The sequence below is a fragment of the Candoia aspera genome, chromosome 15 (assembly GCF_035149785.1).
Source record: "Candoia aspera isolate rCanAsp1 chromosome 15, rCanAsp1.hap2, whole genome shotgun sequence".
Taxonomy (NCBI): Eukaryota; Metazoa; Chordata; class Lepidosauria; order Squamata; family Boidae; genus Candoia; species Candoia aspera.
In genome coordinates this window covers 8,732,851-8,758,649 of record NC_086167.1, presented here as the reverse complement: position 1 = coordinate 8,758,649, position 25,799 = coordinate 8,732,851, and the positions used below count along the sequence as shown (strand labels likewise).

The 25,799-nt window shown below is 43.9% G+C and overlaps 1 protein-coding gene across 1 annotated transcript in view; it reads left to right on the top strand.

Moving 5' to 3' along the window:
• Positions 1-25,799, top strand: part of KSR2 (kinase suppressor of ras 2) — a 165,690-nt gene that overhangs the window by 108,222 nt on the left and 31,669 nt on the right. Inside the window, exons 12-14 of the mRNA XM_063315334.1 lie at positions 545-611; positions 12,979-13,027; positions 14,202-14,563. Of these exons, the coding sequence (XP_063171404.1) occupies positions 545-611; positions 12,979-13,027; positions 14,202-14,563 (478 nt within the window). The remainder of the gene's footprint in view (positions 1-544; positions 612-12,978; positions 13,028-14,201; positions 14,564-25,799) is intronic.

The window sequence follows — 25,799 nt, the reverse complement described above, 5'->3', positions numbered from 1 at the left end:
GTTTTATGTTGTCTTCATAGCATTGCCCAGCCATTGCTGAAGTTGAAAAAAACCCGTCCTTGTTATACAATTTCAGCACAACAATGGTTGGGTGATGCCAGAAGATGCTGTAAATAGCTAATGGGGAAATTACCTGTGATGGCATTTGGTGACTAGGCCAGTCCCCCGGGAGTCATTGTGTGAGAACACAGAAGATTGTTCTGAAAATTCCCAATATATCCACCGTTCCAAATCCAGGTTGCCTTCCCTGGGGATGCCTTTACCTTCCCATTTGATTCTGCTCCCCTGCTCTATGCATAGCCTCACTTCCTACCATACCTCCAGCCAGGGACAGCGATTCTGGAGGAAAGAGGCTGAATGGAGCTGTGCCCATTTGACTTAAACATGCTTTTCCCAGTGCACGATGCAGTGGGCCAAACTGACAAAAGCATCTTGGGTTGTCAGAATCAGCAGCCAGAATTTCGCCACTTGTTTTAACACCTTCTGAGGATGGGAATGCACCCTCTCGCCCCCATTTCTGAGCAGGGTTTCCCTTTCTTTTCAGATGTTGTGCCTGAGATGCCCACCCGACCACCTCAAGTTGTCCTCCATCCAGTGAATTCAGACCCAATGTAAGTGTCTCACTGTTGTCTTCCTCCTTTGAACCATAGTTCATTGGAGACAAATCTTTAGAAATTGTTCCTCCTCCCCCTCCCCTCTCCCGCTCCCCCTCCTCTTCTTCCTCCTCCCCTTCCCCCTCCTCCTCCTCTTCCTCCTCCCCCCTTACTACCTTCTCAGAAAAGACAGACTTTAATTTCCTCAGTGGAGGAGAATAGCAGACCACATCCAATCTCTTTGACTCATGGTGCCTCTTACTAAAGAATATGGGTTTTGATACTTTTAACTATAGATGAGCAAATCAGTTCATTTCTAACTGTACCACTTTCACATGTGTTTCAGTATGCATGCCTTATATCTCCTTTCCTTGCAATTAAAAAAAAAATCTGAATTTGCAGTTAAACTAATTTTTGCCTGAACAATGTATTTCTAGTGCGTTTGCATTTCTGTATGGATTGCCACCCTCAGGTACATTATTTGTAAGGCATCTTCTGGTCATGAACCGCTCTGCAAGATTGGGGGGAGGCCATCATCTAAAAGTGCACCATTTCCCATCCATGCGTGAGCCAGAGAAATTGGCGTCAAGTTAGCTTGCTTGAAAATGGAAACGAAAAGAAATCTCTCTAGCCTCTTGCTGTTAAGTAGCTCAGGACTATAAGAAAGTTCCCCAAGCATTTTGGCACCACCTCTTGTCAGGGAAACTTGCCCATGCGCTAGTTAGCCAGAGGCGTCGTTGCTCATCTCAACTGGCAGCGTTTCCAATGCGGTGACGTTGGGGCAGTTTTGGTTCTGAGCATAAGGATGGCAGCAGGTTGCCCCCATATGCCTGTGCTTATAAAATCTCTTCAAGCCTTTGGAGATACAGAGATACATACACATAGAAATACTTTCTCCAGCAAAGAAGATTCATCACAGAAAAATAAAAGAAGGAAGGATCCATGATTCAAAATAATCGGGGTGTGTGTGTGTGTGTGGCAACACTGTTCTATGAAACAGTGTCTTCAAATGGGACTCAGGAGATGTGCCTTCTCTGTCTTGTGGAACAGCATTTCCCCTGAGATCTGGAGGGCCCCAATCCTCTCAGCCTTCTGGAAGGCCATGAAGACCTGACTTTTCCCCCAAGCACTGGGCCAGGGTGTTGGATGGGTCCATTACACAGGTCGTTTGTGTTATGAGTTTGTTGTGCACTGTCTGGGTAATTGTTTTATAATTATTTTTTAATTGCATTTTCAGTTTTGCATACGGGGGGTTTGTCCGATTGTTTTTCTCTTGTGCACTGGTTGGTGGCAGCCCAAAGTTACTTACTTAAAATGGGCGACTTTATTCAATGTATCCATCCATCCATCAATACAGCACAATACAATATTCACTTGTCTAGGATGTAAAGGAGAAGTTGCAGGTGATGAAAATGAAGTGGGAATATAAACCACTGGTTTAAAGCAGAGATAGAGAAACCCTAGAGTGGAATTTAGACTCCTGGGTGGTTAGCAGTCGATGGGCAAGAGAGGCAAATGCTTTCCCTAGTTCAAGAATAGTGAGAAAAATTGGAGCTTTGCCTCAGGCTAATTGCTTATTTCTGTGTCTATATCTTTTAAGGAGAAGCTGGAAAGACTATGGAGAGAAAGAGAACAAAGGACATTTCCCCCTGCATTTAAAACTTCTATTTTACCTTAACCATCAGAATTTGCCCACGTACACACGTGCGCCCATACACAAAATGCTTGGGGACACCGGGAGGTGTGGATGCTAAGAATACCTTCTGAGGGGATCTAGTTCTAACGAGAAAAGGGAAAATAGTCTCAGTCAGATTCTTATTAAAAATCTGGGAAGAACGTTTTAAGAGAGGGAAGAGTTGTGAGTAAGAGCGTGTACCTGGTCTTTCCTCATTCTTTATGCGTATTAGAAGAAGCAAGAGGGCAGGGTCGAAACGTGCTGATACCAAAAAGCCCAGCTCCAGGAAATGCTGGGTGTGGTGTAGAGGTTAAGGAGTTAGACTTTAAGCCAGAGCCAAGTCCAAACTCAGCCCCAGAAGTTCACTAAGTACTCGGGGGGTGAGTCACATTCTTTCAGCTCATAGAACCGTAGGGTTGGAAGGGACCTTGGGGGGCTTCTAGTCCAACCCCCTGCCTAAGCCCAAGGCAGGATCCTCATACCATCTCAGACAAATGGGTTGTCCAATCTTTTCTAGAAAACCTCCAGCGATGGCACACCCACAGCTCCGGGAGGCCAGCTGTTCCACTGCTTAAGGGTTCTCACTGTCAGGAAATTCCTCCTTGTTTCCAGGTTGGATCTCCCTCTGATGAGTTTCCACCCATTGCTTCTTGTCCTACCCGCAGGTGCTACGCAGCATAAGTCGATGCCCTCTTCCCGGTGGCAGCCCTTCGAGTATGGGAAGACTGCTATCGTGTCTCCCCTCAGGCTTCTCTTCGTTAAGCTAAACATACTTAGTTCCTTTAGCCGTTCTTCATAGGATTGAGCCTCCAGAGCCCTTATCATCTTTGTTGCTCTTCTTTGTACTCTTTCCAGGGCCTCAGCAACTTTTTTGTATTGTGATGACCAGAACCGGACACACTATTCCAGCTGTGGCCTCACCAGGGCAGTATAGAGTGGTACCACCACTTCCCGTGATCTTGATATGATCCTTCTGTTGATGCAGCCCAGGACCTCATTGGCTCTTTTGGCAGCTGCAGCACACCGCTGACTCGTTCTTAAGCGGTGGTCCACCAGGACACCCAGCTCCCTCTCATAGGCACTACTGTTGAGCCCGGTACTGCCTACAACTACTGTTGTACTTGGGCATCTGGTTTTTCCTGCCTAAGCTCATCCCATCTCACAGGTTGGTTGTAATGATAAAAAGCAGGAGAAACCACATATGCGGACTTGAGCTCTCAGACCACATCAAGGATAGAAATGCAATAAATTAATATTGAAAAAAAGAAGAAGATTCTGTTGTAAAATAATTCATGTACAGGTCGAAAGATCATGCCCCATAAGAGTCAGCTGATAATTTTCTAAAAGAAGAGAAATCTGGAAACAAGGGAAAGAGGAAAGTGACTACCTTAAGTGATATAAACTTTGATGTGTTTGGCTTGTGAGTTTACTTACCTGGTAGGAGAGAGAGAGACCATGATTATGACTGATGTGACTTACACGCACACACACACACACACACACACAGAAAACCCCTCTGTGTATTCTAGCCCTGCGTATAATATCCACAAATTATAAGTGCCAACAACAGGATGGTTCTAACTTTTCCTCTGTAAAGAAAAGAAAAAAACAGAAGAAAAAGGAATTCTTCTTTGCATCTCTGGGTTTGAGAAGGTCACGGCGACCCAGGGAAGCAGCTGCTTTATCAGTTCCATTGGAAAGGCTTGTCCCAGGCTTTCAGGCTGGAGTAATTGACTTCTGCAAGGCAAGAGGACGGAGAGTGGCAGCTGTTCATACCTCAGAGATTAAAGAAGCTTCTTCCGTTTGAACGTGCGGCTTAGAGATGAGTTGCCAACCTCGTCCCCGCTTTGAAAAATTAATGCTCCTTTCTCCCAGCTCTCATCTTCTCCTGCTGACAAGCCCATTCTGCCTCTGCAGGCATTTGGACAAACCCATCGTCAAGGAAGTTCCAGAAGTCCCCTTGGCTGTCTTTCTCCTGCGTTCTTCCCTTCCGTGAAAGCATAGGATTGATTTTGCTGCATCGAAGGAGGAAGAGGAGGAAGAGGCACCCAAGTTTCTCTTGCAGAGTGTCTCAGCTGTAACCTGGCCCTCAAAGTTCCTCCCATGCCCCAACTTTGGTTCCTTTCTGTGATGGGATGTGAGGGCGACCTTGGAGAACAGAAGGAAGAGATGCTGCCAGGGAACAATCAGATAAAAGGAAAAGAGTCCGAGAGAGGGTAGCAGTCTAAAGAAGAAACTTAGGAAAGTCCCACCTGGACCACTCAAACGATCAATAAGGGAGGGCGGGAGATTTGTACTTTCAGACTTGCAAGATCGGTGATGTGACGGCCATTCCAGGTAAACCAGACAGGAAACACGACTAGATGAGCTAACTGTACTTTATTGTAAGGCTACATTAACAGAATCTTGCAAGTACAAATCTCCCGCCCTCCCTATTTACCGCTAGAGTAGTTAGGGCGGGTCCTTCCCACGTTTCTTTCTCTGGCCGTTCCTCTGTTGTGGGCTCCTTTCTCTTTTATCTGATCGTTCCTTGGCAGCACCTCTTCCCCCCCTCCCTGTCTTCCAAGGTCACCCTCACATCCCATCACAGCCTTCTATCCCACTCTCTTTTTCTTTGCTTTAAGGATGCAGGGAAGACTGAAGGATCATTGTTAAGAAGTAGAACAGCCAGCTGGTTTATTTGTTCAGCCACATTTTATCTTTAGTGATCAGGGCTGTTCAGAGAGTTCAGACAAGTGAAAAACAATTGGAGTAGAGTTAAAAAAAAATTGGAAATCACATATCATCATGGCCTTTACATTCTGATTTCTTTTATGCATTCCTCTCATATCCCATCTTTCTTCCTGAAAGCTCTGCCAGCTTCTTCTGTCACTTTGTCAGTTTGGGCTTTCCCACCCACTTCCTTCTTGCCCTGAAGAGCACAGGGATGCTCCAGGACCATATGTCACCCCACACCAAGCCTTGGGGTGGTCCCCAACCACCTCCAACAGTTGCCTGTTAATCTGGCAAAAGAAGAGTATCCTCAAAGACATGGAGGATAATCATATTAATTGTCTTCTGTTAATTTAATTTGCGGTTCCATTTGCATTTAAATTCCATTACAAACCATGTGTGATCCCTGGTCTGAAAAGAAGAAAATCTGCACATTCGTGCCTGGGCCATTACGCACCGGTGTGAAATTCAGGCTGAGGATCTTCTTCTACCCCTCCTCAAACCACCACTCCACTCCATGGCTGTTACTTGCCATACCTGCATTATGGAATGACTGCCTAACTAACTTTTTGTGCATATAGCTTCAGAAAAAGCCAGTTGAGGCTAGTATGAAATGCAGAAGGAAAGAATGCCTTCCCTATTCCAACTGAATCCTCTCTTGTGTGCTATTCTCTTTGGCCCCACCTGAGAAATTTAGTTGGGTCCTCAGTAGAGTTCTAGTACTATAGAACCCTACAGTTCTACTTCATGAAAACAAATACAAATATGTACAGTTTTTCTGCCTTTCTTACATTGTTCATCTAGCTTGGCCTTTTGCTTCCACTGTGTATCAGCTTGCCACATGCTGATTTTCCCCAGCTTCATCTTCCACCTCACCATGCCATTCAAAAAAACCATATATGTTCTGTTGGAGTTTGTGCAGAGTGCTGGAAAGCGTTTGGCCCGCATCAGAAAGAAGACTCCAGGCATTTCAGCAAAAATAATCGTATTCAAACAAAGCATAGAACATAAACAGTTTCCTCATCCAGAGCCCTGGATGGGCAAAATCCTTAAACACAAAAGAGCATATTTACAAGTACGTGCACACATCCAAGTGTGCTGAGCAGAAGGAGAGGCTGCAAACACAGGAGAAGCAAGCAAGGCAGAGCTGGCAGAATTGGCTAATTTAAATGCAAATCAAGCAAGGAAATGGAGGCTGGTTTCAGTTTCCCATATAAGGTCATTTGGACACTTAAACCTTGTCAACCACTTGAGGCCTGACCTTTTGACTGCCAAACACTTAAGAAAATGATTTGTTACCGTGGATACCTGGATACCTGGCATCTCTGTGTCTTGCTTCTTGCACAGCAACAAAATACCAACATGTTCTACAGAAGTGTGGTGTGAGGTGGGGCTATTTGGCAAAATTATCTGGGAATGAGCCCAGACTTAGACCCACTCATTTATGCAGCCATACCCGTTGAGATACGGGGTGCCTCCCTTCTCAACCAGAGTTCCCAATCCACTTCTTGCAGTTGCATCGTTAGAAGGTGACCTCTCTTTGAAAGCTTAACCAGGCCTCCTGAAAGGCAAAGTAGTTCTACATGGACAGCCCCTCTCTCTGCTAGAGGCTGGGCTTTAGAAGATGAGCTGACAATCAATGAAACTTGTGTGAAGAATTGACTCAGCGGCCACATACATTCCGCGATGGTTCAACTGTGCAGATCACTCCGCTTGTAAGGGAAGAGCTAATCTGAGACTGTCCCCCCAAATAACTACTTCTGGTTTAAAATGATTGGAAACCCTTTTTTCAAATATATCGGATTGAGGCAAAAGCTACTAACGGATATATAAAATGTAAATGTTAATTATATTGATTATATAATTTAAATAGAAATAGAGATGTTATATTATGGGATTCAGAAAAGAAGGTAATACGTTAAGAGATAAAGACCCACCGTTTAGATAGTCGGAAATCCTGCTTTTTTTCTCTCTCTCTCCTCCCTGTCTTTCCTTTCTTCTCTCTGTAAGTACCAGTATTGTAATATATAATGTGTTTATATGCAAGTTTATGTTTAAATTTTTTATCTAATAAAATTAATAAGAAGAATAAAAAACAAAACAAAGTAACTACTTCTGAGAGGCAAAATACTTCTGGCCCCCAGAAGTAGGGCTGGCGTTTTGGCAGGGAGCATCCAGCCTTTTCTTCTTAGACCAATGTCAGCTGTGCTCCTAACCCTTTTCCATTTCTTGATTCAAGTCGCATTTATACCTGCGTTAGGGATGCTTCTAGCCTCGTCTCCCAATCTCATCCTACCACGTCTGAAAATAGCAGCTTATTTTAGGAGGGATAATGCAAACTCTGCAGCTTGCCGTACTTCATTACCCTCTGCCTGGAACTGCTGCCCAAAGCAGCCATTTCGATTTGGATATTATAGACTTGGAAGGGGCCATTAGGCTATCACTTGCCCAACGCATAAATCCAAATTAAAGCCTCCCTGACAGGCAGTTGTCTAGCCTGTGCTTGAATTCGTTCCATGAAGTGGAGGTTAATATCTCCCTTGATGACTGTGGTGGGTTTCAGTAAGGCTGCTGGTTCTCAGGAAGGAGAGAGCACATTCCAAGAAGGAGGGCAAAATAAGAGGAGACACCGTCCAGGAAGCGATTGTGGGAAGACTTAAAAGGCTCAGACTAGCCCCGCCCTGGAGTTTTCCCAGGTTATTCTCCCTGAGGTTAGGTAAAGATGCTGTAGTCTGTCAAGATTCTGTCCATACGGTGTGAGCGAATAACGAGCTGAAGTTTGGCTGGCTTGATCCTTCATCATTCTTGGGCTGGGCCTGACAACAATGGGTTTTCTGTTGCCAAACTGCTCCTCCTATTAAAAAGGCTTTTGAGCCATGAGGAGCAACAGGTTCACATTCTTCTGTGTGGCACCTCTTCAGGCACCTGGAAAATGCTATCGCATCTCCCCACTCCTCACTCTGGTTGTCTTTTCTTTAGGTTAAACTTACCGGTACCTTCAGTTTCTTTTCACAAGACTTACTCTCCAGTCTTCTGATCATTCTCCAGGCCCTTTCTGTACTGGTTCCAGTTCCTTTGAATCCTTCTTAAAATGCAGTGCCCAGAACTGGACACACCACTTGGGGTGGTGTTGGACCAAGGCAGAGTACATGGGCTGTTATTTCCCGTGATTCAGAAAATGCACTTCTATAATGCATTTGCCTTTTTAACAGTCATGTCACGGTGCTGAGTATTCAGATTGTGATCAACTAGTTCCAAGTCCTTGTTTAGACATAGGGTTATAAACCATATTTCCCCTATCCTCTTCCTGTGCATTTGATTTCTTTTTCCTAATGTCTAATTGTAGAGCTGGCTCTGATAATTTGTGCACGCACATGTGAGCATCTCTCTCTCTCTCTCTCTCTCTCTCTGGAAGGGCAGTTCTTGAAATGTCCCTTCCTTCAAATGTACTCCATCTCTCATAATGACTGATGTTCTGCTTAACAGTCTACAAATCATTTGGTCATAAATAGATTCATTTGTTTTCATGTCATTAACTATGTAGTATAGTTGACCAGGAAAAAGCAAATTTCAGTTTATTTCAGTTGAGTGTCTTACATGCCATTTTTCAGAAACCTAGTGGACTTTGGAGGCTGCTAATGATATATGCCAAAACTTGTATTTAGTCTGGCAACCCATCAAACTAACTCTCAAGAAATTAATATTTGATCTCTGAATCAATTTAGATTTTAAGTGAACTTCAAACATGTTGTTGCACATTTGTTCAGCACAATTAACTGTACTTTCAACGTGCATTATAATGCACAATTTTTGTCTGTAAGAGTTTTTTCATATTGGAAGCCATTTTAGCAATAGCTCTTGGTCTGTTGAAGGGTGTCAGAGGAGAATAATCTTTTTTATGTTACTGGCTATGGAAACTGCAAACCATTTATTCCTTTGAAAGTCGTTATCCAGTTTCCGTCAATCAAGAGTTGAACTATGTCTGCTGTGAAGGCTGAATGAAGAATCAGGTCTGAAGAGGTGTGAAGTAATAAAATCCTTGGAATAGGTTCATACATCATACAGTTCTGTTAACCATGTTTTGATGAATAAGTCAACATGGGGTGGTAAAATCCTAAACCATACCCCATGGTTTACAAAGCACAGTGGCTATTTTCAGACAGCCTTTCTCAACCTTTTGACCCTGGAGGAACCCTTGAAATATTTTCCAGGCCTCGGGGAACCCCTGCCCATTCAGGCTCAAATATAGGCCAGAAGTTACACAATTATTATATTCATTTCATGGGTAGGCCTATCTATATGCATTGACAGGGTTCTTAAACTGAAAATAAAGAATGAAACTTCCATCTTTAATGTGAAGTTGCCTGAATTTGAAATAATTTTTTAAATAAATGGTGATCTCCCAGGGAACCCCTAGTGACCTCTTGCAGAACCCAAGGGTGCCGCGGAACCCTGGTCGAGAAAACCTGCAACAGACTAAGCCAAAACCTACAAACCAAAATAATGGCTTAGTATAATGTGTGAACCCAGCCTTTTGCTGGAGTTGCAGGAAACCTTATATGCCATCTAATCCAATGCCCTTTTCAACAACAACAACAACAAAATCCACAACTTGAGCTTCCCTAACAGATAGCAGTCCAGCCTCTGCCTGTGCTCCTTCTATGTTAGAACACTCACCAACCTTAATGTACACTGGTTGCCATTGTTCAGCTGTTCTTAAGTGTCACATAATGGTCAAAAAAATCATAAGAATAGGAGAAGGCTTTGTAAGATGTCTAATCCAAACCACTACTTGATTTAGGAAATCTAGATCTGGGACGTTTCCAACAGGTGACCATCCAAACTCTACTTCCAGACCAATCTGCCTAAGGAATTCCTTTCCATGCTCAAACCGTTCTGGCCATCAAGATGCTTCTCTTAAAACTCAGATGGAGTGCACCTTCTTGGGATTGTTGCTCTTTAAACCTAGCTTTAAACTTTACTGTTTGAGACCTTGTAGAGCGAACCTTTGATTTCTTCTAGGTCCTTCCTTTGCTTTCTTCATCTCTTTTATAGTGTTATTATACCCCATCTCAGCCTTCTCCTTTCCAGGTTAGATATTCTAATCCACAGGACTTGTTTTGCACAGATCTGACTATCTTTCATGCTTTCCTCAAAACTAATTTTTGAGTCCCTCTTTTGGGGGAGATGGGCGGTAGCAAAATTTGATAGATAGATAGATAGATAGATAGATAGATAGATAGATAGATAGATAGATAGATAGATAGATAGATACATTTCATTTGGCCGCACTTCTTTAAAACATAGGGCCAAGAAATTGACACACTATGGCCAATGAAGAGTAGCCAACTCAGGCAGGATCAGATTCAGGATATGATCCGATGGAGAAAGGGTTGGTTGGTTGGTTCAATTTATGAGCTACCCGATTCCCAATGACTTTGGGAGACTTACAATTAAAAGTAAGGGACAAACAAAGAAATCATAAGAGGCCCAAAGGCAAACATATAACCCCCCCACCCCCACCCCCCAAAAAATGCAACAGGGGCTGAGCCATCACCCAGCCACAAGCCTAGGACATTAGCCAGGTCTTTAATAGCTTGCTGAATGTCATCAGGTTTACCAGGCTATTGTATAACAAAAACAGCCAGTAGTCTGAATCTGCTCCTTTCACACTTTTCAGAATCAGGATACACCATTAATCCAAAATGAAAATGTGACAAGTTATAATTGGTTCACTTCTCTCTCTCTTTTCCTTTCTAACTCTTTCCACCACCACTACCACCACCACCACCCTTCTTCTCTTTCTCAGATGTAACAGCTGACTAAGTTGATTTTTAAGCCCTCGTAGCTTCATTTGCACAAATGCAAAGCTTGGTTAGTGATAACCTTGATCAGGTTTTTTTCATAGCTTATCACGTCCGGTGGATCCATCTGTTTGCCTAGTTTATGGGTCATTATTTGCCCCTAATTCAGAAAAAGGGGTGATTGAGAAATCGGTTAGTGTGTAATGTAAATGCAGTCATTAACTTTATGGAACTATTGAGGATAAAAAATTGACAAGACCTCAGGATATAGAGAAAGAGTTAGCAAGGGCTACAATATTGGCTGTTGAAAGGAACTTTTTTCTAATTGGGATTGACGGCTCTCAGAGTGACACACCATTATCAGTTTCCTTCTCTTCTTTCATAACTGAGATCTTTGTATATTACCAGTTCATTCCTTAATCCTGCTGGTCACTTCCATTTTAATGGTAAAGAGAATCTTTGGACTCTGTTTCAGCCCTAATTATTACTGGGGAAATCCTGGGATGATGATGATGATGATGATGATGATGATGTTTTATTTTCTCATTTCATTTAAGGCAATGTCCACAGTCCTCCCACCTCCTGTTTTCCCTGTGAGGTGGTTGGGCTGAGAGAGAGCAACTGACCCAAAGCCACCCAACTGGTTTTCTTGCCAAGGGGAAGACTAGAACTCACAATTTCCTGGTTTCTAGTCCAGCACCTTCACCTCTACATTAAACAGTTTGGGGGGGGGGCACCTTCAAGTCAGTGCTGACTCCTGGCAACTGCCTGGACTAGTCCTTGCAGTTTGCTTGGACAGATTTCAGAAGGGCTTTGCCCTTGCCTCCTTCCTAGGGCTGAGAGAGAGTGACTGGCTCAAGGTCATCCAGTTGGCTTTGTGCCTAAGGCAGGACTAGAACTCACAGCCCCCTGGTTTCTATCCTGGTGCTTCTCCACTACACTCGACTGGGTCTCTACATTAAGCACTACACCAAATATAATATGACAGCCTGTTCTGTGTCACCAGTTGCTTATAAGGAAAAAATAGAAGAGGGTATTTCTGATCATAAGGAACTGTTGAAAGCAAGATGGAATTTTTTTTTAAAAAATCAAATACGTGTTGGTTTTTAAAAAAATTCTGAGATTCACACGGTGTTAGTGTGTATTTAAGAGCCAGTTTGGTCTAGTGGTTAAGGTGCTGGGCTAGAAACCAGGAGGCTGTGAGTTCTAGTTCCGCCTTAGGTATGAAGGCCGGCTGGGTGACCTTGGGCCAGTCCCTCTCTCTTAGCTCAAGAGCCAATCAGGCATGGTAGGAGAGTTCTAGTTCTGCCTTGGGCATGAAAGCCAGCTGGGTGACCTTGGGCCGGTCCCTCTCTCTTAGCTCAAGAGCCAATCAGGCGTGGTAGGAGAGTTCTAGTTCTGCCTTGGGCATGAAAGCCAGCTGGGTGACCTTGGGCCAGTCCCTCTCTCTTAGCTCAAGAGCCAATCAGGCATGGTAGGAGAGTTCTAGTTCTGCCTTGGGCATGAAAGCCAGCTGAGTGACCTTGGGCCAGTCCCTCTCTCTTAGCTCAAGAGCCAATCAGGCGTGGTAGGAGAGTTCTAGTTCTGTCTTGGGCATGAAAGCCAGCTGGGTGACCTTGGGCCGGTCCCTCTCTCTTAGCCCAAGAGCCAATCAGGTGTGGTAGGAGAGTTCTAGTTCTGCCTTGGGCATGAAAGCCAGCTGGGTGACCTTGGGCCAGTCCCTCTCTCTTAGCCCAAGAGCCAATCAGGCATGGTAGGAGAGTTCTAGTCCCGCCTCAGGCACGAAAGCCAGCTGGGTGACTCTGGGCCGGTCCCTCTCTCTCAGCCCAACCCACCTCACAGGGTTGTTGTGGGGAAAATAGGAGGAGGAAGGAGTACCAGTTATGTTCGCCGCCTTGAGTTATTTATAAAAATAATAAAGGTGGGGTAAAAATTAAATAAATAAATAAGACAAAAACAACACAAAGACTGCCGTTCTCATGTCAGTTATTTGGTCCGCGCTGATAGTCCAAAAGAGAAGGAGGAACCAATACCCAGTTTCCTTGTATAATCATCTGGGCTTGCTTCTCCCCTCCCAACAGACGGACAGCTACAAAGTTGGTTTAAGGTCATGATCCCATCTGCATGGATCATTGAGCTGCATGGTTTCTGCCTCTGGATTCTTTGTAATTTGCGGTGTTTGTTCTCTCCAAAGCCGAGAAGGAAATCCAGTACTTCAAATTGAAGTGGAGCCAACCTCCGAGGTAAGGAGTGGGGAGATTTTCTTGTGCTGAAACAAAAGTCAAACTGCAGGGAATGGTCTTTGTTGTGAAGGTCTCAGTGGAGACCCAACAACAGTGGTTTGGGGATTGGTCCATTTTTTGGCTCCCTCATGGACAACTCTAGCAACTTTTGAACTGTGCTGCATTTAATAAATGTTAAATGTCACATCTTGCTGCAGCTGACCTGGACATGGTGGAGCAGTTAACACGGAACCAATTCTTGCTCACGCTGAAGTCTCCATCCCTTGAAACCCAACTGATTGTTGATGCAGAGATGGATATCAAAGGATGAGCTATGCCATGTGGGCAATATTTGGAGCCATGTTCCTATTTTGGTGCTTCTAAATTATGCCTGAATGGGACCATTAATAGAAGTAACATGATTTGATTGTATGTGTGTCTTTGTGTGAGTGTGTAGTTTTAGGCCACACGTGGAAGGGAACAATTCAGGAGTGATTCACTGATCCCATCATTCGCTGATCCCAACAATTCTTCCTATTGCTTTATCTTCTCCACACAGCTTACCATGTGATTTCCCCTGAGTTATATATTGTCTGTGTCACTGGCCAAATCAAATTACGGCTTTTTGTTACCTTTCAAGACAATCTTACAAGTGGTGCTTATAGAAAATTCACTCTTACAGTTGTTGCTGAAGTCAGTACTCAGAATGCAGAGTTGGTAAGAGAGGAATCCTATCATCCTACCTTTCATGATGCCCCCCTAAGCTAGAAGGCCTTATGGAGAGGGGCATTTGGATTGGCCTATAATTTCTTAATCTCCCCCCACCCCATGCCCATAATTCTAGCTCTGGTTATACACGAGGGGTTGGCAATCTTTGACCTGCAGGTCCCATGCTGCCAAAGCCTAATTTGAAAAGCAGGCAATCTGGAATTCAGATCAAGAGTGATCTGGTCCTTTTCTAGTAGACTTCTGGACAGAGGGGAAGGGGGTATCAGAATAAGAAAAAGGGACTATGAAAGAAGAAGGTGAAAAAGCTAGAGTGAGTGGCCCTGCTCACTTTTCCCTCTGGCCCCACCCACCGCTTGCTTCCATCCTGCCTACTGCTGGTCTGGAGGAGGAAGGGTATCTGCTGGGAATGGAGGTATTACCCAAGGTGTGCTGCATGAAACAATCTCTTCTCTTATCCCTTCTCCAGAATGAACAGGGAAATGATGAGGAATCCGAGGACGACTTTGAGGAGATGAACCTCTCGCTCCTCTCAGCTCGCAATTTCCCACGGAAAGCCAGCCAGACCAGCATCTTTCTGCAGGAGTGGGACATCCCCTTTGAGCAGCTGGAGATCGGAGAGCTGATTGGCAACGGCCGCTTTGGGCAGGTGTTTCACGGCCGCTGGCATGGTGAGGTGGCTATCCGCCTCATCGACATTGAGCGGGACAATGAGGACCAGCTGAAGGCCTTCAAACGGGAAGTGATGGCTTACAGGCAGACTCGGCATGAGAATGTGGTGCTGTTCATGGGGGCCTGCATGAGCCCTCCCCACCTTGCCATCATCACTAGGTAAGGCCCCTGCTTTGATGCCTCCAAACCTTTCATCCTTTCCTGTGTACAAACTCTGACAAGTCGCTTCATCTCCAAATGGGAATTACTTTCCTGGCTAGTAATCATTCCTCAGAAGCCCTAAACCAGCTCGTTCCAGAGAGATAGGTGGAGCACGTCCATCTCACCAGTGACACCAATGATGGAATTGACTCCTAAGATGGAGAGGTTCAGCTTTCTTAGGACTGGTTAGTGTGTCTTGATATGCTTGACCAGCACATAGGTTACATTTATACAACATGTTAAGCTTGGCTAGTCTCAAATGTGGTTAATTTTTGTATGGCTTAGTGGGTGACATGAATCTAGCTTGTTTGGTAGTTCTTTAGATTGGTCAAGCAGAGATCTTCTTAAATTCTTACACTCTAAGACCTTCCCCAGTTCCTGGGATCACCAAGGGAAGGTTTTCCTCCCCCAATGAGAAGGTTTGCTTAGTACTTTGGAGTTGACTGTGTGTGGGAGGGAGAGGGGTGATTTTCTTTTTCTTAAATACAATAGGCCTATTATACCCTTAACAATACAGGAGAAAGAGTGTTTCTTCTTCAAAATGACTGGTTTTTCAGCTACTGCACCATCAATGTTCATTAGGAGGGCCTTCTGAAGACTCCAAAAATAGAGCTGAGGCTCAGATGCATCTTTGGGCCCACAGGTTGCCCATCTCTTATCAATGGGCAGGACGTGCCATTGTTTGTGTGTGGAGCCATCGCCCCTCTCCAAAGTCTGGATAACCCCCATGCTTTCCCTCTGTAAGCTTATGTCACAATGACCTGCCTTTCCATTGGGGGAGGGAGGGGGGAAGCAAGTGGTTCCCATGGATGCTAGAAGGCTTCATTAACAAGAACCTGACTCTGTAAGCCTCACCTTGGCCTCACTTCCCAGCTGTCAAATAAGGGAAATTGCAAAATAGTATTTCAAGAAGTCCACTGGAGGGACCAGCAGAGTATTCTGACTTTCAGCTAAGTGGCATCGCTCCCCCTTGTACGGACGTGCAAAATGCTTCTCAGCTTTTCTTCTGAGCCTTTGGCTGCGTGATGCGGTTTGTCACCTTGGCAGAGTTCCCTGCTCTGACTTCCTTTGGTTCCTAGCCCTTTTTCTAAGGTCAAAGTCTGTCATTATCAGGTTGGCCCCGGAAGAACTAAAATATCCTCCAAACCTCTGATGATGGCGTGTTTCTTGTCTTCAGCTGGGACTTGATCATCATCTTTGGGGCCTCCTAGCACTGACTTGCATTTCATTTAAAATGCAAAGCAGCATAGTTATGATTGGGCCGCATAGCTGGCTGTGTAGTCTGTGGTAGTGATGTGCAAAGCAAGTTTATTTAAGATGCTCCATTAGTGGACAACACTCGAGGGATTAAGGGCCTCAGTTCAGCGTTCTTCATTTCTGAAAGACCACGGAATGAACCGGAAGAGAACTGCCTGATTTTTTTCATGTTTGGGCTTATACCAGCAGAATCCAGCTATTTTGCCATTTCATTATGGTAGCATGATGCCAGGTGGCTGGGGACTTCAACTGTGGGGCTGGGCGGGCAGCACATGTAGAACATGTTGCTGTTCTACCTGATGCTGTTTGGCTGTTGTAGCAAGCTGTGGGTGGCAAAGTGGGCTATGTGTCATTACTTCTTCAATAAGTTTCAATAAGTACAGGTAGTCCTTGACTTACAACCACAATCAGGACCAGAACTTCCATTGCTAAGTGAGGTGGTTGTTAAGCGAGTCATGCCTGATTTTACAACCTTTTTTGCCACAGCCATTAAATGAATCACTGTGGTCGTTAAGTGAATCACATGGTGATTAAGTGAATCCAGCTTCCCCCATTGACTTTGCTTGTTGAAAGCCAGCTGGGAAGATCACAAATGGCAATCACGTGACCCTGGGACACTGCAACCATCATAAATACATGCCAGTTGCCAAGTGCCTAAATTCTGATCATGTGACCACCGGGGCAGTACAACAGTCGTAAGTGTGAGGACTGGTTGTAAGTCACTTTTTTCATCACCATCGTAACTTCAATTGGTTGCTGAACGACTGGTTGTAAGTTGAGGACTATCTGTAATCATATTAATTCTATTTAACTGTAATTAAATCAGTGTTTTGTCCATAGCTCATTCACTTTGTCCTAGCCCTGTCCACTTTTTAGGATATGACTCCTGTCATATGAAACATAAGACAGATGCAGACTTTAACTCAGGAAAAACTATGAAGCCCAGTTTTGCTTATTTTTTAGACTTGGTGGTTGCTGAAAATTAAGTTACAATTGTCAGGAGAGTAATACTTGCTAAGAGTATGGAGACATAGATAGAAGCTAGGATGATGTCACATGTATCATGACAACATTTGCATGATTCTGTCATAACACAGATGACATCACCACCCCCACCCAGGATTTGGGACCAAGGGGAGGGTGAACAGAGGTTTTAGGTTGTTGTTTATTCGTTTAGTCGCTTCCGACTCTTCGTGACTTCATGGACCAGTCCACGCCAGAGCTTCCTGTCGGTCGTCAACACCCCCAGCTCCCCCAGGGACGAGTCCGTCACCTCTAGAATATCATCCATCCATCTTGCCCTTGGTCGGCCCCTCTTCCTTTTGCCTTCCACTCTCCCTAACATCAGCATCTTCTCCAGGGTGTCCTGTCTTCTCATTGTGTGGCCAAAGTATTTCAGTTTTGCCTTTAATATCATTCCCTCAAGTGAGCAGTCTGGCTTTATTTCCTGGAGGATGGACTGGTTTGATCTTCTTGCAGTCCAAGGCACTCTCAGAATTTTCCTCCAACACCACAGTTCCAAAGCATCGATCTTCCTTCGCTCAGCCTTCCTTATGGTCCAGCTCTCACAGCCATATGTTACTATGGGGAACACCATGGCTTTAACTATGCGGACCTTTGTTGTCAGTGTGATGTTTCTGCTCTTAACTATTTTATCGAGATTTGTCATTGCTCTTCTCCCAAGGACCAAGCGTCTTCTGATTTCCTGATTGCAGTCAGCATCTGCAGTAATCTTCACACCTAGAAATACAAAGTCTTTCACTGCTTCTACATTTTCTCCCTCTATTTGCCAGTTATCAATCAAGCTGGTTGCCATAATCTTGGTTTTTTTGAGGTTTAGCTGCAAGCCAGCTTTTGCACTTTCTTCTTTCACCTTCATCACAAGGCTCCTCAGTTCCTCTTCGCTTTCACCCATCAAAGTGGTATCATCTGCATATCTGAGATTGTTTATGTTTCTTCCAGCGATTTTAACTCCAGCCTTGGATTCCTCAAGCCCAGCATGTCGCATGATGTGTTCTGCATACAAGTTGAATAGGTAGGGTGAGAGTATACAGCCCTGCCATACTCCTTTCCCAATCTTAAACCAGTCCGTTGTTCCGTGGTCTGTTCTTACTGTTGCTACTTGGTCGTTATACAGATTCTTCAGGAGGCAGACAAGATGACTTGGTATCCCCATACCGCTAAGAACTTGCCACAATTTGTTATGGTCCACACAGTCAAAGGCTTTAGAATAGTCAATAAAACAGAAATAGATGTTTTTCTGAAACTCCCTGGCTTTTTCCATTATCCAGCGGATATTGGCAATCGGGTCCCTAGTTCCTCTGCCTTTTCTAAACCCAGCTTGTACATCTGGCAATTCTCGCTCCATGAATTGCTGAAGTCTACCTTGCAGGACCTTGAGCATTACCTTACTGGCATGTGAAATGATTGCCACTGTTTGATAGTTTGAACATTCTTTAGTGTTTCCCTTTTTTGGTATGGGGATGTAAGTTGATTTTTTCCAATCTGATGGCCATTCCTGTGTTTTCCAAATTTGCTGGCATATAGCATGCATTACCTTGACAGCATCATCTTGCAAGATTTTGAACAGTTCAGCTGGGATGCCGTCGTCCCCTGCTGCCTTGTTATTAGCAATGCTTCTTAAGGCCCATTCGACCTCACTCTTCAGGATGTCTGGCTCTAGCTCACTGACCACACCGTCAAAGCTATCCCCAATATTGTTATCCTTCCTATACAGATCTTCCGTATATTCTTGCCACCTTTTCTTGATCTCTTCTTCTTCTGTTAGGTCCTTGCCATCTTTGTTTTTGATCATACCCATTTTGGCCTGGAATTTACCTCCAATGTTTCTAATTTTCTGGAAGAGGTCTCTTGTCCTTCCTATTCTATTGTCTTCTTCCACTTCCACGCATTGCTTGTTTAAAAATAATTCCGTATCTCTTCTGGCTAACCTCTGGAATTTTGCATTTAATTGGGCATATCTTCCCCTATCACTGTTGCCTTTTGCTTTCCTTCTTTCTTGGGCTACTTCTAGTGTCTCAGCAGACAGTCATTTTGCCTTCTTGGTTTTCTCTTTCTTTGGGATGTATTTTGTTGCCGCCTCCTGAACAATGCTGCCAACTTCTGTCGATAGTTCTTCCGAGACCCTATCTACTAAGTCCAGTCCCTTAAGTCTATTCTTCACCTCCACGGCATATTCCTTAGGAATATTAGTGAGCTCATATCTAGCTGATCTGTGGGTCTTCCCTAATCTCTTTAGTCTGATCCTAAATTGTGCAATAAGAAGTTCGTGATCTGAACTACAGTCAGCTCCAGGTCTTGTTTTTACCGACTGTATAGATGTCTGCCACCTTTGGCTGCAAAGGATGTAGTCAATCTGATTTCGGTGTTGTCCATCTGGTGAAGTCCATGTATAAAGCCGTCTCTTAGGTTGTTGGAAGAGAGTGTTTGTTATGCAGAGTGAGTTGTCTTGGCAAAATTCTATCAGCCTATGTCCTGCTTCGTTTTGTTCTCCCAGGCCATGCTTACCTGTAATTCCAGGTGTCATTTGACTGCCCACCTTAGCGTTCCAGTCTCCTGTGATGAAAATAACATCTCTTTTAGGCGTGTTGTCCAGTAGGTGCTGCAGATGCTCATAGAACTGCTCTACTTCAGCTTCTTCAGCATCTGTGGTTGGGGCGTATATTTGGATCACTGTGATGGGTTTTAGGTTAGGAGCAGGTGTAAGATGGACTTCTGCAATGTGGATCCCTTCAGATATTTTCATGAGTAGCTTCTGACAACCCTGATATGTGACGGATTGAATTTACAGTCCTGAAACTTCTAAAACAGGGATGGAGAGCATGTGGCTGTCCATCTCCATCAGTCTTAACCAGCATGGTCAGGGATAATGGATAATAAGAACTGCTGTTCAAGAACATCTGGAGGATGTGGAGCTTATTGCGCATCCTGATCTAGTTAGAAAGATGACTGTGGAAGAGGGAGGATGAGTCTTCAAGATGAGCTGTCCTGGTTTGACTGTGTCTGCATAGAGGGAAAATTCAAAGCAGATGTTCAAACCCTAAGTAACATTACAGTTACCCACAAATATGCTATTATTTTGGTATCTGGTGATTTTTGCCATTTTTCATTGTTGGTTAATCGAACAGAGTCTGTTCCATTAATAATCCTAGGCTGACCGCATGGAATTCACATCTTAAACATTGGTGATGGTCTTGTGATGGTTACTTCCCCGTACCATTTCCATGATGAATTTGTAACTGATCTTTGCTTTAGCGTGGTATGGGGAGTTTTCATGGCATGGTCTGCCATCGTCAAGAGTGGAGAGCCAGGAAAGAGGGATGACATGCTGCTTCTACTGGTCCAGCAGATGTGCTGTAGAGATAATCTGAAAAATAGTGCAAACATTTAGGCAAAGAAGTAAATGGAAGTGAGAAAAAATTCACACCAGGCACAGTGCACTTGAGTATGAAGGCAGGATGTTGTTTCAGCAGAAATGTGGGGTTAGTCTTTGTTGTTGTTGTTGTTTTTTAAGCTTTGGCATTAGCAGAATTGGATCATCTTTAAAAAAAAAAATAGAACTTTCAGGCTGTGGAAATAGCGTAAGTGCTAATCCTGGAGATCTTTGGCCAAGCCTTCTGCGGTTTGCTCAGCTAATACCCTTCACATCGAAATGATTCTCTGATGGGAAAACAAGACTGCTTCCTATTTCACCGAAGTTGTAAACATTGCTTGTCTTGATGAGATGCTTTTCCCAAGGTGATGTGGTAGGAATTCTGGGGTGGGGGGAAAATTTTTCAGCAGAACGGTTAGTGACTCTTCACCCCCTAGGGAATAATAGCATGGATGCGTGGCATTCCTCTTAATTAGTTTTCTGCTAGGACAGATGCGATCACAAGTCTGGCTCAGCACTCCGAGTGCAGCAGAAGAGTCGGCAGGAAACTGCCAGCAGTGCTGACCCTGCCTCAAGGCAGCGTGTCCTGCTCCTCTCTGTGGCAGTATTTTTATCACATCAGCAGATGAACTGCACCCCCTCTGCTTTTGCTTCATATATTCCTGGAACTCAGCAGCATCCAAAAGCCAAAGGAAGGTGGAGAACAAGAGGGGAGTGGACAAAAGGCAGAGCACCTAGATCGGTGTTTCTCAACCTTGGCTGGGGAATTCTGGGAGTTGAAGTCCACACGTCTTAAAGTTGCCAAGGTTGAGAAACGCTGACCTAGATGATCTAAGATATAGCTGATCAGAGACGTTGTCTAATGTGCAAGTGTTATCTGCTCTACCTGGAAATGGCTTTCCCAGGATGTCAAGCAGAAAGGGAACTATCCCCATCATCTTTTTTTCCCTGATCTTGATTTGATTTGATTTGATGCCCATCTCACCTAAGTGACTCTGGGTGGCTCACAACACAATGGTTAAAACAACAATCCAGTAAAAACAAATTAAAAAGCAACGTAGAATCATATAAAGGATCAATAACCAGCTTAAAGGAAAAATAACCATGGTCAGCGGCCAAAGTCCATCCTTGCGTCAAGCTCCACAGAGCCACTGTAAAAGCTCCCCGCCATTGCCAGGCCCCAAGCATGGTGCCAGAGCCATGTCTTCAGGGCCTTTCCCACTGAAAATATGATGCATTTATTCAGTTTAATTTGTTGTATTAAATTTACAGTCATAGTCGAAAAGAGCAATAGGAATTCATGTGAACAAAAGAAATAGCAAGGGTTTAAAAATGGATATAGAAGAAGAGGAGGAGGAGGAGAACAACAGCACCAACTGGTCAGTGCAGGGGTTGGACTGGTGTTCTGATTGCAATACTGTGGTGCAAAATTTTGCATATTCCATGGAAACATTGCTGAACTGATCACTTTATAAGAAAAGCATAATTTCTGACAGGGAACAGCTAGAGGACCTGCTGGTAATGGGGAGATTAGCTCTGGGGATCAGAAATGGTGCTGGAAATACAACTCGTTGAAGCTGAGACTGTTAGCATATCAAGCATGTGTTCTTTTGTTGCGTCATGAGCCTTGCTTGAGGAGTTGAGAGTGGAGTTGGATACCAGGACTAGAGAGCCGTTTAGGTGCCAACACATTCTTCAAAGGTTAGGGCCCTAACACAGACCCTACTGGGCTAAATGGGAATTGTCTGACCTACAAAAGGAGAATGCTCTGTGGTCCTGTGACAAGGAGAGTGGATCCACGTTTTAAATGTAACTTCTTCCAAGCCAAAGAAGCCAAAAGGGGACTTCTTGCTACCTTCAAATCTTTGCTAGCTCTCAACCCAAAATGTGTAAATAACTCTCCCTCTCTGTCCTGGTACTTGTGCTGATTAAACAGTCATAAAAGGAAACATGTTTAAATCTTGAGCTTCTTGATCAAACATGATCCTTTGTTAAACTGGCCCTCTGGCAATAGTGAAGCTGCTTTAAGTCCCTGTTTTGCAGGCTTTTCATTCTATTCATGTCATTAACGAGGCTCTGCTTTGGAGAAAGGAAATGATTAGGCTCCAGCAGCTGGTCTCAGAAAGGTGGGCTTCATTAGGAGTTGTTATTCCTGCACATCTTTAGTAACTCACACTTAATTATGACTGCACCAAAGAAATTCCAAGAGAAAAAACCCTGTTTCTTCTAGGAAAGCTTTTCAAAAAATGCTGCTGAAGATGAAAGAGTTCTCTTCTGTGTGTCTTCTATACTTTTTTTTAAAGAATTCCCCTTCATGGCAAGGAAAACATGTTTTAATGACATGGAAATGTTTTTTATTTGATGCCACACATTAGCTTTGCACATCGATGGCAACTTTTCTGGCAGCAGATCAGGGGAACGTCCTGAGTACTTTTGTCAAAATGTTTGGTGCAAAGTTCCTGAAACTGATGTCAAACAGGGACCAACTTGGAACTGGCTATTGCACATTCTGCTATAATGAGAATAGCTTGGGGGCAATGTCCATATGGCAACGCTTGTTCTCTCTTCGGGGGAAAACATAAATACTGTCCTTGTGACTCTTAGAACCCAGAATATCTGGCTTACGGCCTTCCGGCTTTCAGATTCCCTTGCACCCAAACACAAGCTCCATTTTCTACTTGCATTTTGTAGCACAGTTGAAAGGATCCTCATGAATAATATCTTCCAAAGAGAAGGCCAGTCACTCAGGGGCAAACCATTGGCTTAACCAGGAAGAAATGCAGAAGATTAGCATTTACAATCTTGTGGAAAAGTTGCTGCTGTCCCACATGGACAATCCTGAGCTACAATGATCTATGGTGTGACTCTATAAAAGGGGAAAGTCTAATCCTCTGAAAGACTCCTGCCTCATAGAATCATAGTTGGAAGGTGCCTATGAGGTCATCAGGTCCAATCCCCTGTACACTGCAGGATTCACTACATCATCACCAGTAGAAGACTATCCACCCTCTGTTTTTAAGCCTCCAGTGAAGGGGAAAATCCTGGTGAGATTCTGCTTGCCAGGGTAGATGATGCTTAACTAGTTATTGGTATAAACAACTTCCTAATGGCACAAAAGGGAGCATTTTGGATGGCTGTTTCCTTTTTAAAAAGCCCACCTACCCTTCTCAAGGTCAGAGTGGAGTTAAACTGGGATGGTGCCTAAGTCGTGAAGAGCTTTGCTCCCTTTAGCCATTAGCCATGATGGTTTAGGGCACTCTTACTCTACTTGGGTTTTCCCAGAGACTTTAAGCTAGGCTTTGTCATCTCCAGTCATGTGGGCTGTTTTTTCAAGGAGAAGGTGTTGTTTTTTTGGCCCATCGTGTTGGGAGCAGCCATCACATATCCTCAAGCAGTGGTATTTCTATGATCAAACTGCCATGGAATTATTTGGGACTGTTTTTGGGAGATACGAAGAGGGTAAAAGGTAGGAATGTACATGGTTTACCTTTCATAGCCCTACTGCTCTGTTCCCATTCTTATTTTTTGGAAAGGAACTGAAAAAATTATGCCATTTTGCACCCAGACTTCAACTATGTGGTTGCTGAGGGTCGGAGTGTCACATGCAACTTGCTGGTTGCCCTCTCCTGCCTTACAGTATGTACAGTATGTTTCCTCAGCCTCAAACCTTAAAATTTAGCAGAGCTTTAACTGAGGCAGTTCCTTCAGCTACAGTCTTTATAGGCTTCATCAGCTTACATAAGGCTTCAGATGGTTTTAACTCCATGTTGAAACAGTATCATATACTGTAGCTACATCTAAGAAGTAAAGAGAGCAGCCAAGTCATTAGGAGCTGTCCAAGGTCCTATCGCTATTGTCTCTCAGATGTTTTTGAGTTGGCTTTGACTATCTTATCAAGACATTAACTGCTTAGTCTTGATTTTATCATGATTCATCCTTGACTGGACTTTAACATCCTTGACTTGGCTTATTTGGACATTACCAGCTTATTCTGCAAATTTCAATTGCCTACTCTTGCTGTTTGTTTCACTTCTAGAGATCTAATGGAATGTATGGAAGCAATATTCTTTCCAAGGGTTCACTAAAAAGAAGCAATTTAGTTAAATTAGAATTTTTCACACTACTATGCAATGAATTCCTACCCTATTATCTCCTTTGTTCTAAACGTCTGGTGACAAACTTGAAAGAAAAAGGCTGCGGAACTGATCCTTAGCTTCCCTCGGAAACTGCACTGATGCTTTTCTTTTTTGCCATTCCTGGTCCACCCACTCTGCTGGTGCTGTGCTGGAAAGCTTTGCCAAGTTTTGTCCTATCCAGGAGTTTTAGGCTGAATGGTCACCATGCCTCTGGGCATCTCCCACTTTGCTTTTCCTTCTTACACTTTCTCCCATGTTCTTTCTTTAATAGCATTTAAAGTAATGAAGCCCATATATCATATAATAAATAACTATTGACTTCTGTCCATGGTCTAGATCACGATTGATTGACCTGTGGGAATACTGCTTCCCTCAATCAATAAGAAGCCCATGAAGGAGAATAAATCTTGATAGAGACTGACAAGGGAGGGGAAAAGTCAATATACTTATTAATACATACATTAAATGAGCACATATCTACCTCTGGAGAGATGCCATTTTATTTTGACAGCTGGCAAGGGCAATGCAGGAAGAGGAGAGAAGAGTAAAAGAAAATGACTATACTAGAGATGCCCCCAGATTTTGTTCCTCATGCTTAAGCATTTTGAAGAAATTCCTGCTATATCCCATGGCTGGAAACAGAGGAAGTGATGGTATGGAGTTATCCAAGGCCATGGTGACACTAGGGCTTCAAGGCGATTTTCCCTGGCTTACTGCAGGGTTTCTCAACCTTGGCAACTTTAAGAGGTGTGGATTTCAACTCCCAGAATTCCCCAGCCATTGCCTATATGTGTTGGCATTGCAAAACCCAGATTTCCCAGCCAGTAGGCAATGATGTTTAGTAATCCTAAATTGTAGCTTCTCTTTCACATGTTGGGGAAGCCTGGATTGCAGGATTCTGCCTTGATCTTATTTGGAAGAGGAATCTGCAGGCAAAGGGAGCTTTAAGATTTCATTACTCATACCCGGAGCCTGCAACAGAATGGTGTAGCATGAAATAACACTCTCCAGGATTTGAAAGAAACGCCCTTTCTTGTCCCCCGTCTTCCCACCTCAAAATTAAGTCCATATTGTCTGGCCACCGAACAGGCTTGATGCTCACTGGGTATTTTCAGGTTTCCCCTGCTCACTTCTTTTTTGATCCCATGTAATTCTATTTTAGCATTTGCAGCCTAAATGCTATAAATATAAGGTATGATAACCAATAGTCTACATAGCATGAAGTGAGGGATTGACAAAACCCAATTAGCTATCCAAAGAGCTAATCGCCTGTCATCTAATGACCATAAAGCTAATGATGGATGACCCCAATGGTACGTCTGTTCCATTTTCCACGGCTGCACTCAGCGTGGCATGCCTTCAAGATGTATACAGCTATACATAAAATACAATTACTGCCTATAGCTAA